We start from the raw sequence: 18,897 nt of genomic DNA on the forward strand, positions 1-18,897 counted from the left end.
CATCCCTTGCCTCACACCAGGGTCACTTGATACCACCAAAGAGACCCATGACCAGTCTCCTGACCCCCACCATAGGGTCTCAGTCATGCCCTGGGAGCTCTTGTCTGGATCTCATCCCTGCCAAAGGGAAACCTGATGTCATCCCAGGGGAACTTCATTGGGCCCTGATGGCCTCCAGTGCTGCCCTTGATACCCTAGTTTATTTGCTGTGTCTGGTGGGGGGAAAACCTGGGTGTAGCTGAATGGTTAATAAATAATCTGGGGGACATAGTAAAGGGCAAAGGCTAATCCAGTTATTGGATGATACTCCTGGTGGCTCTAACTACTTCCTTGTGCAGTAGCTACATGTGTCTTGCCAGATCAGAGCTATGGGCTCTCCGGTCACACCACCCACACAGCTGCTTTTGTAGAGCTTGAAACAAGATAACGCTTTATTTTTTGTTCCTTTGTCTAACTGCGCCGTGTCACCACGCATGTACTGTGGTGGTTTGTGACAAAGTTGGTACAAGACTTGTTAACTGCAGATCAGTGTGCAGCAAGTCCAGATAAGAGCATACACATAAGACAGCCATACTGGGTCAGCCCAAAGTCCATCTTGCCTGACATCCCAGGTCCGACTGTTGGGATTTTCCAGTGTATCCCTGGGGTGTCGAGTCTACCCCAATAAGGTTCAGGAGTCGACACTTTAACTGAAAGTACCTTTATTAGTCCAAAGGCTGATCAGCACTTGATCAGTGTAAAACTGATATAAGTGGGATCAGAATGACATGTCCAAGCCATAGAGTACAATAGGTAGAAGACCACAAGAAAAATGACACTGAACAAACTCCAAGGCATCTGCTGCTGAACCTCCACCCAGATAGTAAAAATACAGTTGCTCAACTTAACTTCATTTTTCTCATTTCTTTTGGAGCTAAGGTCCAAATTTAGGGTGGGATTTTCAAAAAGCACCTAAGTGACCAATAAAAGTCAGTGGGATTTGTGCTCCTAAATTACATGGGTATTTTTGAAAATTCCACCCAAGACAATTAAATCATGATAGCCAGCCTCTCTGAACTCTAAAACAGAGATTCACCCTACACAAGAGGTGGTAGATCAACAAGCTAATATTCTGAAATGTGTAGTCTATGTTCATAAAAGTTAGGGTTTACCAAGCTTAACACATACGTACAGTCTCAGTGAAAGAGGTATTCCCAGAATAAATAAATAAAATGTAAGTCCTGAAAGGGTGAGAAGAGAAAAGATAAAAATGTTGAGGGTGTGATAAGATTTACGAAACACAGGTCCAGTTTTAATCTCTGCTGCCATCTTCAGTGCTAGTTATCTCCACCAGAGGGAGCCAAAGTACAATAAATAATAGTTACCAGCAGGCTAGGTTAGCCTGAGTTATTTTTGAAGGTTTGATAGTGAAAGTGAGGGGCTCCCCATATTCAGTTTGTGTTCGTTATATAATTTTAACACCCTCCTTTTACTAAATACAGGAGAGGCAAATTCTGTCCTCAGTTACACACATACACCCCAGTGGAGACTGGCAAGCCACACTAGTGCCACAGGGCAAAATTTGGCCCATTGTATTTAGCAACAACTCTCCCTTACTGAAAGGAGAATCACTGATAGTGAACTATCCCCTTGACAGGACATAGGAACGGCCATACTACGTCAGACCAATGGTCCATCTAGCTCAGTATCCTGTCTTCTGACAGTGGCCAATGAAAGATGCTACAAAGGGAATGAACAGAACAGGTAATCATCAAGTGATCCATCCTGTCATCCAGTCCGAGCATCTGGCAATAAGCAGTTAAGAGACACCCAGAATATGGGGTGGCATCCCTGACCAACTTGGCCAATAGCCATTGATGGACCTATCCTCCAGAAACATATCTAATTCTTTCTTGAACCCAGTTATACTTTTAGCTTTCACAACATCCCCTGGCAATGAACTACACAGGTTGATTGTGCATGGTGTGAAGTACTTCCTTATGTTTGAAACCTGCTGCTAATTAATTTTATTGCATTATCCCCTGCTTCTTGTGCTATGTGAAGGGATAAACAACACTTCCTTATTAACCTTCTCCACACCATTCATGATTTTGTAACCATCTATCATATTCCCCTTAGTTGCCTCTTTTCCAAGCTGAACAATCCCAGTGTTTTCACTCTCTACTCATATGAAAGCTGTTCCATGCCCCTAATCATTGTTGTCGCCCTTCTCTGCACCTTTTCTAATATATCATTTTTTAAGTATTCAAGGTGTGGGTGTACCATGGATTTATATAGTGGCATTACGATAGTTACTGTCTTATTATTTATCCCTTTCCTAGTGGCTCCTAATATTGTTAGTTTCTTTAACTGCCCCTGCACATTGAGTGGATGTTTTCAGAGAACTGTCTACAGTGACTCCAAGATCTCTTTCTTGAGTGGTTACAGCTAATTTAGACCCTGACCCCGTCATTTTGTATGTCCAGTTGGGATTATGTTTTCCAATGTGCATTACTTTGCATTTATCAACACTGAATTTCATCTGTCATTTTGTTGCCCAGTCACCCAGTTATGTGAGACCCCTTTGTAACTCTTTGCAGTCTGCTTTGGACTTAACTATCTTGAGTAATTTTTTATATCATCTGCAAATTTTGCCATCTCACTATTTACTCCTTTTTCCAGATCGTAGGGGACACCACTATTTACCTCTCTCCATTCTGAAAACTGACCATTTATTTCTACCCTTTGTTTCTTATCTTTTAACCAGTTACTGGTCCATGAAAGAACCTTCTCTCTTATTCCATGACTCCTTACTTTGCTTAAGAGCCTTTGGTGAGGGACCTTGTCAACGACTTTCTGAAAGTCCAAGTACACAATATCCACCGGATCACCCTTGTCCACGTTTGTTGATCCCCTTCAAGAATTCTAATATAGTGGTGAGGCACGATTTCCCTTTACAAAAGCCATATTGACTCTTCCCCAACAAATAATGTTCATCTATGTGTCGCTAATTCTGTTCTTTACTAAAGTTTCAACAAATTTGTCTGGTATCACAGTCAGGCTTACTGGCCTGTATTTGCCAGAATTGCCTCTGGAGCCATTTTTAAAAATTGGCATCACATTAGCTATCCTCCAGTCATCTGGTACAGAAGCTGATTTAAGTGATAGTAACTTATTACTGTTTAATTTATCTATTTGTTCCAAAACCTCCTCTACTGACACCTCAATCTGGGACAGTTCCTCAGATGAATCACCTAAAAAGAATGGCTCAGGTGTAGGAATGTCCTTCATCCTCTGCAGACCAATGCAAAGAATTCATTTAACTTCTCTGTAATGGCCTTGTCTTCCCTGAGTGCTCCTTTAGCATCTCAATCATCCAGCGACTTCACCGATTGGTTGGCAGGCTTTCTGCTTCTGATGTACTTAAAAAAAATTGCTGTTAGTTTCTGAGTCTTTTGCTAGTTGCTCTTCAAATTCTTCTTTGGACTGCCTAATTATACTGTTACTTTACTTTTACTAACACCTGCTTTACTAACAGCCAGAATCACCCTGAGGAGTGTTTTGCATGCAACCATGTGAGAATAAAATCTCTGCTCAAGAAGTCATACTGAAATCAAAGTCTGTTACCCTAAAAATTCCAAACATCTTGCAATTATTTGATGAAAGCTTATATGTAATTTTAATATGAAACAAATTTTTAAGTAGTTGAAGCTGTTTACAGCAAATGTAACCAGTTGTTAAAATATAATGAATATCCAAAAAATTATAAGGCACACACAGTTGTAGTCAATATAATAAGTTAGCCTGGGCCAAAATAATACAAAGAAATTCAACTCAGAATTCAGTCCTCCAGTCACTGAACTAAAAAAACCTGTAAGTACCATGACAGTGCTATTTAAAGTAACCAGCAACCAACACAAAGAGAGAGAACACGGATATATACAACGCTAAAGATGGGATGTTATTAAACGGGCATACGTATATTTAGCAATGTTTTAGCAAAGCCAAGTTATGTTTTTGATACAAACAATTTAAATGTCATTTATAGTTTCCTTTTCAATTTATTTTTCACATCAGAGAAAATGTCCATTTCATTTTTAATCCAATATACAGAGTAACCTGAAGTGCCAGGAATGAAGTCATTTAGTTCCCCAAGGTATTTCTTCATCTCACTAGAAGAGACATAACCTACAAAGTGGAAAAAAAAAAAATATATATATATATATATATAAAATATAAACACCACAGAAACTACAGCACCTGGGCCAGTCTTTTTTATTGGACTTTCTGGAGTGTGGAATGAATATCCACAAAATTAAAAACACTGTTGATATGGCATGGGGGAGAATCACAGACACAGTATCACAAACACAGAAATGCCTGGTACTTTATTACTATTTTCAGTGAGATTACATCAAATATTATATAATGTATTTCAGAGAAGAGCACTTTGTTGAGAAATACATGCAGCTCCTGAAACTCTGCCATCATTTCCCCAGGGAAAGCAAGCACAGGGTTGCAAATGTTATTAAATCATTTATAGTATGCACACAAGTTAAAGAAAGGCTTTTTCACTGATGCAAACTGGAGAGAAAGAACCTTTATACTGGGAGTGATGTCCTTGGACAATCCTTCTCTCTACCCCATTGAGTGCACACTAAATGGTTCCTATGCATTAACGTAGTCTTGTTTGAAGAGTACTACATTAATGCAAGCTAGGAACCTTTTAGTTTGCAACTGCAGCATTCACACAGGAGTGCTGCAGTGCAGCACTGGTATGCACTGCTATTCATACCCCCATAGGCCAAACTGTTGGACAACGTAGACATAGGTTTAGTGTAGTAAGGGAATGAACTTGTCTACTAGGATAGAAATTCATTTCTGTGCAGAAAAGACAGGACCAAGCCTACGTATCACTTTAGTCCTGCTTAAGCCTTCAAAATAGAATTTAAGTTGCCCATAAGGTTGGCCCTCTGCACAGGGATGAATTTCACAGTAGGTGAATTATACTGAAAATAATTAAGACATGAAAAATATTGTAATAGAACCCCATACTGCACTTACAGATTCAGGAACCTCTCATAATGATCAACTAAGAAAAGGGGTAGCCATGACACATCCTCTAGAAGGATACCTAGATAATGTAAACTTTTTCTTATCATCAGCATCTAGTGACACACATCCTAAAGTGCTCATGAAACTAGATGGAGTATCAGAAGCACAGGTGAGCTCCCAAAGGGTCAAAAAAATGGCAAATACAGCACCTGTTTTTAGGAGGGGAAATGATGGATCCAGGGAGTTACTAGACAGTCATTTTAACTTTGATGCAACATCTGATAAACTGCTAGAAATGTTAATACACCATCACTTTTGATACTTGCAAACACCTAGAGAAATTAAAGTGATAAATTGGGGACAACCTGGATTCATCAAAAACAAATATCAAATCAATTTCAGTGAAAAACTATACCCTTTGTTGAACCCAACTGTTAGAAGTTCACGTGGTGAGAAGGACATCTCACTAGAAATAGATGCAGAATTGCATGAATATTGATTGTATAGAATTTGCACAGAAAAGATACACTGCATGATTTTCTGTCTGCATTATAAAGAAATCAAGCATGAACATAGAATCAAGCATAGAATGGGCCAGTCTTCATCAGTATCACCCATAACATTGTTTGCATTTGTTCCATTTGGCTGAAAGTTCACCTATATTAATCTTTACCTGTCACCATGTTGTTCACTGGATAATCCTGAAGTGGACAGTATGCAGGTTTCCCTCCCACTGGTGTTTTTGATACTATTTTTTCTTTACTGCTGTAGAGAAAAAAAAGTGTTATTTTTGCTTCTTTCATTTACTTTTTAAAGCTTGCTTTCAGGAATGGCTGTGTTACTGGATTCGGCTATTCGTGGGAATTTCAAATTTTCCCTTCCCTGCCTATCTATAGTCAAGGCTAAGGACCTAAATTCCACAGCAAGATCTCCTCATTTCTGAAGAAGTCCAGTGTGGCAAGATGGAAATTCTGCAGCAACCTCTGCTAAATTCACAAATGAAGGTTTTTATTGAATTAAATATGGAAATAAATAATACAATGGGTACAGAATCCATTATCTTATTTATTTTGATATCACATTCATTTTATTTCAGTCTGGCCTTCCATCTTCAATTTTTATTGCACTGCAGATTTTTGTATTGAACATATAACCACAGTGCAGAATTTGACAGGAGAGGAAGTTGAAGGTTTTGGCAACTAGGCAGGGCACAGTTGAGAACAAGGGGACTACAGTTTTGGATCCTGGGATAAATACATTAGTTGGATGTTTCTGCTAAAATGATCAACAGCAAAATAATTATGGTTGAGATTTACACTGTACTCACTAGGATTCAGAGTTATCGATCAATTGATATGTTATACCAGGTGTGGCCAAACTGCGGCTTGCGAGCCACATGCTGCTCTTTTACAGCTAAAGTGTGGCTCACAGAGCCCCCCATGCCTCCCCATTCTCCACCTACCAGACTGGGAGGGGGAGCTCAGGGATTCTTTGTGGCAGGGTGGTGAGGTTAGGGGCTTCAGCCCCGAAGGAGGCTCCTGCCGTGGCTCAGGGCTTCAGCCCGGCTCTTGCTGAAGCCCTGAGCACTGGCAGGCACCTCCCACAGGGCTGAAGCCCCATGCCCCACCCTTCTGCCGCAGGGCAGAAGCCCTGAGCAGGTGCAACCAGCTCTCGAACTTCTGAAGATTATCGTATGCAGCTCAGAAGATCAGTAAGTTAGGCCACCCTTGTGTAATATGCTCATGTGCCCAAACTTCAGGACCTATGCAATCCTAACATGGAAATAAAGAAAATACCTTCCATCCAGGTCTTTTTTGCCCTTTATTCTTTGCTCATCCTCTTTTATGCTAGTCTTTATTTCAACTGGTGTTAATTCATCAAGCTGTAGATGTCAATATACATTTTGATTAAAATTGTGCATACAGCCCCTTCTGACTTGATAAGGAAGCAAATGAAAGTTCCTCTGATAACTATCATTTTCAATTTTCTGACACTGATAGGCACTATCAAATGAAAATTTTACAAGAGGGCAATATGCCCCAGTATGTACGTGCACACATGCACACACACACACACACACACAAAACAAACTTTAAAAATCACACAAACACCAAAATTGAAGTGGAAACAAAACAGTTTAACCTTGCCCTGAAAAGTGGACTGGGGTTCATCTCAAGGGGGAAATAATCACACGCTGTGGGATTCCTTTACTGTAACTGCCATCTACAGCCCTTACTTCCTATCTAGAATTTACTTTGGAACTGTTACCAAGTCCAGTCCCATTTATCTCAGCTGCAGACACAGGACAGTGAAAGGCCTGGGCTAAGCTTTTACTGCTTAGGATTTTAACACTAAAATCAAACTTTGCAATATAAGGCAGCTTGTGTTGATCATGTTGTCCAGAAATCTTAGCCTCTGGCAGGAGGAGATTCTTGCACAGCAGTAATTTGCCTGGGGAGCAAGAGATCTGAACCCACATTTTTGGCATAGTAGTACAAAGGACTACATTAAGCCATCCAGCCCAGCCAGCAGTAACCAGAGAAAGCACAAAAGCTTTCTAACCTGCTTCTGTGGACTGAGTGCTTTATATCATTGTTGGCTTTTCTCAATCCATTTCATTATTGTTAAGAATATGGACATTGCTTTGTGGTGATGGTAGTGAATCCCTCTGCAACTCCATTTTCTGCAAGTTCTGAATGGTTGCTCCCTGGACACGATGCAGTAGAAGGGGGATATACAGTAGGCCAAAGGCAGTAGTAGACATCTTGATTATCACAATTCAGTCATCAAAAAAAACCATTTGATCCACTGTTTGACCTGAAGCCCTAGGATGAAATCCTGCCTCCACTGAAGTCAGGCAAAGTTTTGCCATTGATTTCAATGGGACAGGATTTCACCCCGATGTGCATTTAGTACAACCTTACCCGTTCCATCAGGGAATCATTCATCTGCTCCCATATAAAACTACCAAGTTTTCTTCTAATTTCTGTAGTGAATAAAAATAAATTAATGTCAAAAGTATTACACAGTGGTATCTGTCCAGCAAAAATCAGTCAGCTAGCAGAGATGATCTTTAACCAAGCGTGAAACTAAACTGTAATGACCACTGATTGGTACCTAGGTAAGGATCTCTAGAAGTGGTTACACAGACTCCTTTGCCCCCCACACAGCAAACAGCAAAACAGGCCTCCCACTCCTGGCTAGACATGCAGAGACTCTGCCCCATGCCAATGCCATCTGTCCCCCCTTTGGAGTCCACCCTGTCCGTGCTCTCTGAGGCTGGTGTGCGGCATGAGCTCAAAATAATGGGTCCTGTCACATGGGCTTAGCTGTTCTGTCAGATCCAGGATGAGCACTTATAAGACTCCCCTTTTACAAGCAGCTGGTTCCACTTCAAACAGCTCCCTTTCTCCCATAGCTCAGGGTTCCTGCTCCTGGCTTATTCCTCTGTTTCCTCTCTGAATCTTCCCATGTTGGTCCCCCATCTTCTCATTCACTCAAACCCTCCCAGGGGGTCTCTCTTTTTTTTCTTTTTCATGACAAAGCAGACTTGACTGGCTAGTCCATAGCCATCACCAGCTATAATTCCTAAATACCTAGGGATTTATATTCTCCCCTTAATTGATTAGATGACTTCTACATATGGAGGCATCCTTTCTTATGGCCATAAGGCTTGATATTGAGTCCGAAAAAATGACTGCCACTGCTGGGTGCACACTCCAGATCCAGTTTAACACTAGCATTATCGCCACTAGTCCAGCTGTCATGACAGCTACACAATTGGATATTCTTTTAGACATATTAATTCCTAATTTTGATACACAATATGCCATCCCTATTCTTCCTGTTTTTAATCTTTTGGACTCCCAGGGGTCAAAGTTAATTCTGTGTCCTTGTTTTGGAGTGGCACTCTGCTCTGCGTGCCAGGTTTCTGAAGAGTAGCAGGGAGGAGAGAAAAAGGGGGTATTGGAATGGCATAACCCCCCAGCCAATCAGGTTTGTGGAGAGTAGCAGGCTGCCGGGGAAGGGGGGGGGAAGAGGGGAGAGAAATGGGGAGAAAGGAAGGGAAGAGCTTTTTGCCCAGCCCCACATCAACTGTCAAGATACCAGAAACTGCATGATCCCAAACTCACAGCATAGATGACTCCAATCCATTCATCTGCGAGGTAACAAATGGCCAAACATATTAGCAAGGCGATACCTGTGTAATGGCATATGCCCTGACTAGGGGCAGCTCATGGAGCAGCAGCATTTGCTACAGCTGTACAACAGGGCTAGCATCTGCTCCTCCATGGGCAAGATCTCACTCATACTGCCAACCTAGACCTGCACCTAGTAGAGGGGTAAGCACCACCAACAGCAGTAGATTCAGATCTACCTACACTGCAGAATGGTGGACACCTCCTGTCCTGGGACACTCCCTATGCCCCTTCTCCCCCAGAACACTCAGACTGAGGTCTCTGTAATTTGACCATGTATGCTCAACATCACCAACAGTCTCGGTTTTAAAACAATGAGTAAACTGTATGGTAAATGCTCTATATTTTTCCTAACCTTCTTGCACACAGGCAGGAGGAAGGATGAAGTGACCCAAAGCCACTGTCTGTTTCATTTCAGAGCTGGCACTTGCATTTGCAGAGAGATAACAAGAATGAAAAACTGTAGCTTTACCCTCTATATAATCTAGGCTCTGGTGTATTCTAGACGGAAAAAACAGAAAAAGCTTTTATAAAAAAAGAAATGTGAAAAAAACCAAATCATAATTATTTGAATGATCAATTTAACCCTAGAGTGTACCAAGGCTGGACACAGTAAAAGTTACAGTGACTAATGAGTTTAAAGGGATTGTAAGCTCTTTAGTGCAGAGACTGTCTTTTTATTCTGTTTGTGTACGGTGCTGAGCACAATGGGATCCTAGTCTGCAACTGGGGTTGCTTTGCACTATGATAAGTCAAATAATAAATAAGAATAAGAACACTGTCATGCAATTGACCTACTTTTAAATTGTTTCAATTGTTGTAAATATTAATATTTCAAAAGTTAATATAAAGCTTTCACAAAAAATATAGAGCACGTTTTATATCCAAAATCATTAATTAAATATACAGTGCATGGAAACTGATATTACAGATACATTTTTATTTTGAAACAAATTATATGAAAAGCATTTGCTCTTTCACTATCTGTCAAGTCTTGACTTCAGGGTTGTGCATTTTCCCTGTGACAGTTGATGCAAGCAGAACTACATATAACTATGCCAGACAGGTAATAATTGGCATAGCTCTGTCAGAGGGTTACAGTGTTATCAGCTGTTGTGGGAAAAACAAATCCTTCACTCATAACTTGACTGGTAAATGCCTGCAAAGATGTAGGGATACTTATGAAATTAAAGAATTAAAGTGAGTTTGAGTTTGATAAAGAAAATAATATAGTTGCTTTATGGTGTGTGGCTAGTAAGGAAAAGGAGGCCACATCAGCCTCACCAACACACTGAAGCAAAGAAGCAGAGCCCCATAGATCAGGTAAATATGTCTTTTTATATACTAAATGACATGGCTGTGCAAACAGTTAAAGAAATGGTTCAAGCCCTTTGAACAGAAGTGAATATCTTTACACTGTTTCAAACCCACAAAGTATTGACGAAAACCTGCACTTAATGTTTGGTGACCTGTTGGCCAGCACCATGCTCCAAAGGCTTCTGTGGCAGTAGTAGTCTCATCACAGTACACAACGGGGTGTTACTTCAGAACTGAAGCCAGTGATGTCATAAAAACTAAGCAGAAAGGGGAAAATGTTGGTAATAACATGCTGAATTCCCCTGTTAGCCTGATTAATAGGAGAATGTGGTGCACCTGGCTAAAGTTAACAGAACATTGACAATTCCCTGGGTGTGTCATCTGTAAAATGTATTTAGTTGACATTTAATCTATACCAGCAGTTCTCAATCCATGGCCCACCTGCGGCCCAATTAGCACACAGCTGTAGCCCAGCTGTGTGCTAAAATAAATTCAAAATTCACCACCCAGCTCTGGCAGAGGGGGGAAGATAAGTGTCTAGCAGCCTGCAAGAGCACTAGGCATAGGGGACTGGGGAGTTTGGGGTACTGTACTGTGGTTCTCAACCTACAGCTCACAATGATAAATAGGTTGAGAACCACTCATTTATACAAATATTCACCTCCTGATTGTGGATCTTTTACAGTCTTTTCTTCATTTTAAGCTTTGCAGCTCTCCTTTTAAAAAAACTCACTGTCAAGCCCTCTTTTGTTTTCTATATTTCCTTTCCTTTGTTTGTAATAATTTAGCAGACTGAAAGTAAAATTTCTTTCCCTAGCGATTTGGCCGTTTTCCATTTGGCAAGTATTGATTTTTTTTTCCTCCCACCTTGCTTATAAAGGCTGAATTTTCCATGTCTCTTGTTTTGATTACTTCCTTATGCCTCAGTGAAGAAGTCAGCAACACTGGGATTTGAGGTTGTTAGATAACTATCACAAAACCAGCTGGGAGAGTATAACAGCAGAAAAAATTTAATTTAACTATAGAATTGACGCTGGTTTGGAAAACTAAACTACTTTCCTTTTTTGTGTTTTCATTTTTACTAACAAAGGCCAGGTCTACACATACATTTTTGTACCAGCATAAACTATTTTGATTAGGGGTGATATTATATATATATAAAAACCAAAATAGCCATACAAATACAACCCATACTATGAATGCAGTTATACTGATATATAGGTGCCTTCTACTGGTATAGCTTATTCCCCTTACCTTACAGGAATAAGCTATGCAGTATAAGCACCTTTTAAGTTGTGTCACTTTAACTAGTTAAAGCTGTACAACTTTTGCATATAGGGAAGGCCAAAGTGGTTTGCTAGGAGACTTATGTATTTTGTCCAAGACATCTTACCTACAGTTTATTGTGGTTGTGATTTTCAGAAATTCTCAGCATTACCATAGAATATCAGGGTTGGAAGGGACCTCAGGAGGTCATCTAGTCCAACCCCCTGCTCAAAGCAGGACCAATCCCCAATTTTTGCCCCACATCCCTAAATGGCCCCCTCAAGGATTGAACTCACAATGCTAGGTTTAGCAGGCCAATTCTCAAACCACTGAGCTATCCCTCCCCCCCATTAGCCTAACACTGCCCCCTTTGAAGTACTTCAATGGGAATAGTCGGGCACTTTTAAAAATTCCATCTGTGTTTAAGTTACTGCCATTAAATATTGAGATTATTTAACACAATTGTTAATGTTGTTAATTTTGTATTGCATTATGTTTTGTATATAATTAATTGTGCAGCTGAAAAACCCAGAGGTTAGATGTATACAATACATAATATACACAGAGCTCTAATGGATGCACAATATTTCCAAAACTATGGTAAGAGAATTCTCATAACAAAAACAGAAAAAGGAAGGAGAATTTTGTTAGCTGAAGGCACTTTCAGAGAAGCAGGGGAGGGGTGATTAGGGTCAGGGCATATCTAAAAACACTCCACAGACAAGAACACAGCCAAACAGCTACAAGAGGTTTAGATTGGATATTAGGAAAAACTTTTTCACTAAGAGGGTGGTGAAACACTGGAATGCGTTACCTAGGGAGGTGGTAGAATCTCCTTCCTTAGAGGTTTTTAAGGTCAGGCTTGACAAAGCCCTGGCTGGGATGATTTAACTGGGAATTGGTCCTGCTTTGAGCAGGGGGTTGGACTAGATGACCTTCTGGGGTCCCTTCCAACCCTGATATTCTATGATTCTATGAAGAGTCAAACCTACAAAGTGTACCTCTGTGTATCAAGGTGTGAAGCATCACTGCTGAACAGGTAATCAGCACCATGATGAGTTGAAATCACTCCTCCTTCAGCCACTGCAGAAAAATGGTCACATTGAGCGCATATGGCACTCTTGGTTTAGGATTATTAACCCCAGTATGTTCAAAACACCTTTATTTGTGGAGGTCAGTGTCTCCAGTCCTAAGGAACAAAATATGAACTTCTGCTTTTTACCTGACAGTTCACCCCCAGTCATAGATGTTTAGATTTGAAGCCCAGAGGGATCATTATAATAATCTAGTCTGACCTCCTGCATAACACAGGCCAGGTGCCTACTCCTTTCCTTTTACCTATGGACTTTTTAACCCTTTTTAACCCTTTACAGGTTAAGTAGAGAAGAGCTACTAACAGGGATTTTATAGTTAACTGGCTGGGTGTTCATAAAAGGGAGCTCCCCCCCCCTTCATTTATCACAGTAACTTTCTCTGCTAGATTGATTTATTAAATATTTAATATCTTTTCAATATTTGTTCCCCATGGAGGTACTTAGACTGTAATCAAGTTATGCCTTAGCCATCTTTGTTAAGCTTAATTGATTGAGCTCCTAGAGTCTATCAATCACTATAAACCACATATTCAAATCCTTTAATCATTCTCTTGGCTCTTCTCTGAATCCTCTCTGATTTATCAAAAAGAAAAGGAGTACTTGTGGCACCTCAGAGACTAACCAATTTATTTGAGCATAAGCTTTCGTGTAGCTCACGAAACCTTATGCTCAGATAAACTGGTTAGTCTCTAAGGTGCCACAAGTACTCCTTTTCTTTTTGCGAATACAGACTAACACGGCTGCTACTCTGAAATCTGATTTATCAATATCCTTCTTGAACTGTGGAATCCTGAACTGGACAAAGTATTCCAGCAGTGATTTCACAGTGCCAAATAAGAGGTAAAATAACCTCTGTACTACTGCAAATTCCACAATTTATGCATCCAAGGACTGCATTAGCATTTTGGCTACAGCATCACACTGGAAATTCATGTTCAGCTGATTATCATTATCCATCACAACCTCCCAATCTTTTTCACAGTCACTTCTTGCCAAGATCAAATCCCCCATTCTGTAAGTAGGGCCTCCATTCTTTCTTCCTAGATGTGAATGTGCCAGATATTGCAATCCCATGCAGTATCTTTGGGAACCATTGTATTCAATTTATGAATGGTTTATGTATGACTGTGTTCTAGTCCATGGAGAAGGGTTACCACAGCTCATCGAGGAAATAAAAACAGTGGAAGGTGATTACCCTGGGAATTGTAAACAACTCCAGAGAAGCATCACCTCCAGAGGTGTTTGCAAATACTGCTTCAAACTGTGTTTTCCAGAGATTTAAACAAAGAGGAGGCTTTTGGTATAAAAACCTGATCCAGCAAACGGACAGGACCTTCTGGCCCGGGAAGTGGGGGCCACCCTTGCAGGCTGGGACTTTGGCCTACTAGGGCCCCAAAAGACTGATGGGTGATAAGCTTTTAGCATGCACATTTATTTTATGTTTTCTCTGTAATGCTTTTACCTTAAGAATAAAGATGCTTGCTTAGAAAAAGCTGTGGGGTAATTTTAAATGCTGGCAATACACTCACTGTCCATCGCCCTCTGAGAGAAACCAATGGACAGATGCTGGCTGTTAGGCAGACTGACTTGCTGGGGAGCTAACAGTGTAAGGCAGCTGTGCAGCTTTAAAATCCCAGTCAGAAAGGAGTGGGACAAGGGTCTCTATCCAGAGATAGTTAATGACTGGAGACCTGTCTGATCATTCCTGGAGTAGACTATGGAGATAGGGGGGAATATAGGCACAGTTATCCTGAAACTGTGACAATATACATTTACTTGGAGCTGTATTAAAATGCATATTGTTTGGCTGTGCCCAGATTACCAAGCGATCCAGCTCGCTCTATATCAGTGACCTGTCCTCTTCCTTCTTTACCACTCCTTCACATTGTTTCATTTGCAAACTTTATCAGCGAGGATTTTGTGTTTTCTTCCTGGTCACTGATAAAAATGTTAAATAGCAAAGGGCCAAGAAAGATCCCCTCAGAACTAGAGACAAACCCACTCAATGATGATTTCCTGTTTACCATTATATTTTGAGACCTATCATTTAGCTAGTTTTTAATGCAGTTAATCTGTGCCTTGTTAATTTTATATCATTATAGTTTTTTAATCAAATGTCATGTGTTACCAAGTCAAATGCTTTACTGAAGTCTAAGTATATACATCAACTCCTTTTTCAACTAACCTTGTAATCTCATAAAAAAATCAACTCAGTTTGATAGGTTCTATTTTTCATAAACATATGTTGATTGGTATTAATTATGTTACTCTCTTTTAATTCTTTATTAAGTGAAGTCTGTATCAGCCACTCCATTATATTGCCCAGCCTCAGTGTCAGCCTGACAGACCTATAATTATCCCCAAGTCATCTCATTTACCCTTTTAAAATTGGCATATCAGCTGTCTTCCAGTCTTCTGGAACTTAAGTCTTTCAAGACTTATTGAAAATCAATATTAACGGTCCAGTGAGCTCCTCATCCAGCTCAGTTAAAAGTCTTGGATGCAATTTAACCGGACCTGCTAATTCTAAAATGTCTAACCTTAGCTGTTATTTAACATCCTCCTCCAATACTAATGGAATGGAAAAAGAGCAATCATATGATATGACATTATCTGTCTTTTCCCCAATACAGAACAGGTATTTGTTGAACACTTCTGCTTTTTCTGCATCATTATTGATAATTATACTGTTTCCATCTAGTATTGGACTAGTACCATTGTTTGGAGCCTTTTTGTTCCTAGTGCACTTAAAAAACTCTTTCTTAATTACATTAACTCTGTTGGTCATAGAGTTCTCCTGGTGTCCCTTTGCTTCCCTTATCAATTTTCTACAATTCCTAGCTTCTGATTTATAATTATTACTGTCAACTTTCCCTTTCTTCCATTTGTTATATTTTTTATAGTGGTCTTCACTTCCCCTCTAAACCAGGTCTCTTTTTTAACCGACTTGGCATTCTTCCTTGATTGTGGCCTTTTGGGCATCTAATAAAGTGTTCTTAAACAATTCCCAATTATTATTCATATTATTCTATTAAATTCTTCCTCACAGCTGATTTGGCTCATAACTGTTTTCAGATTGTGAAATCAGCCTCTGTGTGTGTGTATTAGTGGTTTGGACTTTATTCTGTTTTCACATTATAAATATGATCAAGTTACGATCATGAATACCTAAGCCCCCATTAATTTTTAGTTCTGTGATCTGTTCCATTTTATCTGTCAAGACAAGGTCTAATACAGAACTCTCCTGTGTTGAATGCAACACCTTGAGTTAGAATATTGCCATCTTTAATATTTAGAAATGCCAAAGATGTTTTAGTACTGGCAGCAGGTCATGTCTAGACTGGAAATAAGGTGTAAATTTTTAACAGTGAGAGTAATTAACCACTAGAACAATTTACCAAAGGCTGTGGTAGATGTTTTTCTAAGAGAGGTGGCTCAAGGAATTATTTTGGGGAGGTTCTCTGGCCTGTGTTACACAGGAAGTTACAGTAGATGATGACAATGGTCCCTTCTGCCCTTAGAGTCCATGAAGGTGTCAGTTAGACTGAAGTGACCCATGATTTCAGCTGATTTTCCTACCCATTGTAGTGGGCTGTGCCAGGAGCCAGTCAGCCTGGTCCCCAGTGAGCTCTGATGGTCTCAAAGCACTACCGTACAGAAGTTCTGGGGTGCAGCAACTGGGCGCACAGGGACACGCAGCCGCTAGCGAGTGTTATCACCAGCTGGCCATGTGCTAAGTATGAGACACCCTCACACAGGCTGTGACCGTGCCCACAGGGCCATGCCTGCAGCTGGGAACAGCCCTTGTGATGCAGCTCTGGGGGAGATGCTTCCCACCCGCTGCCCCATGCAGGGCTTGGGCTGTCAGCTGGGACCTCTCGCCAGGGGCCGGCCTCAGCATCCCTTTACTCCACCCGAGCCACACAGAGGGGCCGGATAGCGGGCTGCCCTGGGGAAGGAAGGCGGCTCCCCCCGGGGGCAGAGCGATCATGTGGCGCTGCAGCAACTTGGTGGGTGACCCCAGCCAGATGCTCGTTGCTGCTCACTCAGCCCTGGCAATGGCTGGAGCCCAGCTGGGGGAGGGGAGGCTGCTCTGGCAGCGGGCACCTGCCCAGTGCCCCCAGCTCAAAGACCCAGTCACCCCCGGGAGCACTCCCCGGAGCACTCCCCGGAGCACCCCCGGGAGCACAACCCCGGAGCACTCCTGCCCGCACAGCCCCCGAAAGCAGGGTGCGGGGAGCCGGCCCAGCCCCTCAAGTCACCCTCAGCGGGGCGTGCCACTGACTCCCCTCCCCAGGACCTGTCTCCACCCTCAGCGGGGCGTGCCATTGACTCTCCCCCCCCCCGCCAGCACCCCCTCAGCGGGGCGTGCCACTGACTCTCCCCCCCCCCGCCAGCACCCCCTCAGCGGGGCGTGCCACTGACTCTCCCCCCCCCGCCAGCACCCCCTCAGCGGGGCGTGCCACTGACTCTCCTCCCCCCCCCCGCCAGCACCCCCTCAGCGGGGCGTGCCACTGATTCTCCCCCCCCCGCCAGCACCCCCTCAGCGGGGCGTGCCACTGACTCTCCCCCCCCCGCCAGCACCCCCTCAGCGGGGCGTGCCACTGACTCTCCCCCCCCGCCAGCACCCCCTCAGCGGGGCGTGCCACTGACTCTCCTCCCCCCCCGCCAGCACCCCCTCAGCGGGGCGTGCCACTGACTCTCCCCCCCCCCCCCGCCAGCACCCCCTCAGCGGGGCGTGCCACTGACTCTCCCCCCCCCCCGCGCCAGCACCCCCTCAGCGGGGCGTGCCACTGACTCTCCCCCCCCCCCGCGCCAGCACCCCCTCAGCGGGGCGTGCCACTGATTCTCCCCCCCCGCCAGCACCCCCTCAGCGGGGCGTGCCACTGATTCTCCCCCCCCCGCCAGCACCCCCTCAGCGGGGCGTGCCACTGACTCTCCCCCCCCGCCAGCACCCCCTCAGCGGGGCGTGCCACTGACTCTCCCCCCCCCCGCCAGCACCCCCTCAGCGGGGCGTGCCACTGACTCTCCTCCCCCCCCGCCAGCACCCCCTCAGCGGGGCGTGCCACTGACTCTCCTCCCCCCCCGCCAGCACCCCCTCAGCGGGGCGTGCCACTGACTCTCCCCCCCCGCCAGCACCCCCTCAGCGGGGCGTGCCACTGACTCTCCCCCCCCCCGCCAGCACCCCCTCAGCGGGGCGTGCCACTGACTCTCCCCCCCCCCCGCCAGCACCCCCTCAGCGGGGCGTGCCACTGACTCTCCCCCCCCCCGCGCCAGCACCCCCTCAGCGGGGCGTGCCACTGACTCTCCCCCCCCCCCGCCAGCACCCCCTCAGCGGGGCGTGCCACTGACTCTCCCCCCCCCCGCGCCAGCACCCCCTCAGCGGGGCGTGCCACTGACTCTCCCCCCCCCCGCCAGCACCCCCTCAGCGGGGCGTGCCACTGACTCTCCCCCCCCCGCCAGCACCCCCTCAGCGGGGCGTGCCACTGACTCTCCCCCCCCCCGCCAGCACCCCCTCAGCGGGGCGTGCCACTGACTCTCCCCCCCCCGCCAGCACCCCCTCAGCGGGGCGTGCCACTGACTCTCCCCCCCCCCGCCAGCACCCCCTCAGCGGGGCGTGCCACTGACTCTCCCCCCCCCCCCGCCAGCACCCCCTCAGCGGGGCGTGCCACTGACTCTCCCCCCCCCCCCGCCAGCACCCCCTCAGCGGGGCGTGCCACGCCACTGCCCCCTCTCCGGCTGGGCCCCTCAGCGGGGCGTGCCACTGGCCGCTCGGGGCCCCCGCACCCCACAAATCGCGGAGCTCCCGGCTGACGCTCTGCGAGAACCAGGCGCTGCGGCCCCGAAACATCCCGACGCCCGGGCCCAGGCAGCGCCTCAGCTCGAGCTCCCAGCCCGCGGCTTGGCGGGCAGCGCCGGGACAGCGAGGAGGAGGAGGAGCCCGGAGCACTGCCCCGCCCACCGCTGTCTCCGGGCTGTAGGGGGAG

The 18,897-nt window shown here is 44.4% G+C and overlaps 1 protein-coding gene across 1 annotated transcript; it reads right to left on the minus strand.

Annotated features, from left to right (window-relative positions):
- Positions 1–3,721: 3,721 nt before the first annotated feature.
- TERB2 (telomere repeat binding bouquet formation protein 2) lies at positions 3,722–18,817 on the minus strand. The gene is made up of 7 exons (XM_073363191.2): positions 18,698–18,817; positions 12,818–12,899; positions 9,589–9,734; positions 7,959–8,020; positions 6,831–6,916; positions 5,708–5,799; positions 3,722–4,167 (listed from the first exon to the last, which is right to left on the minus strand). The coding sequence occupies exons 1-7, from the start codon at positions 18,759–18,761 to the stop codon at positions 4,022–4,024; spliced, it is 678 nt and encodes a 225-aa protein (XP_073219292.1). The 5' UTR covers positions 18,762–18,817; the 3' UTR covers positions 3,722–4,021.
- Positions 18,818–18,897: the final 80 nt, after the last annotated feature.

This window comes from Lepidochelys kempii, chromosome 10 (genome assembly GCF_965140285.1).
Source record: "Lepidochelys kempii isolate rLepKem1 chromosome 10, rLepKem1.hap1, whole genome shotgun sequence".
Lineage (NCBI taxonomy): Eukaryota > Metazoa > Chordata > Testudines > Cheloniidae > Lepidochelys > Lepidochelys kempii.

Bases quoted from the DNA above. Each gene is read 5' to 3' on its own strand.
- TERB2 (XM_073363191.2), bottom strand. From the start codon at position 18,761: ATGTTTCGGGGCCGCAGCGCCTGGTTCTCGCAGAGCGTCAGCCGGGAG. The intron at 12,900-18,697 runs GTGCGGGGGCCC...ATTTTTCTGCAG, and splicing joins GGAGCTCCGCGATTTGTGGG to TGGCTGAAGGAGGAGTGATT. The intron at 8,021-9,588 runs GTTAGGAAAAAT...TATTCACTACAG, and splicing joins TCCTGCCTGTGTGCAAGAAG to AAATTAGAAGAAAACTTGGT.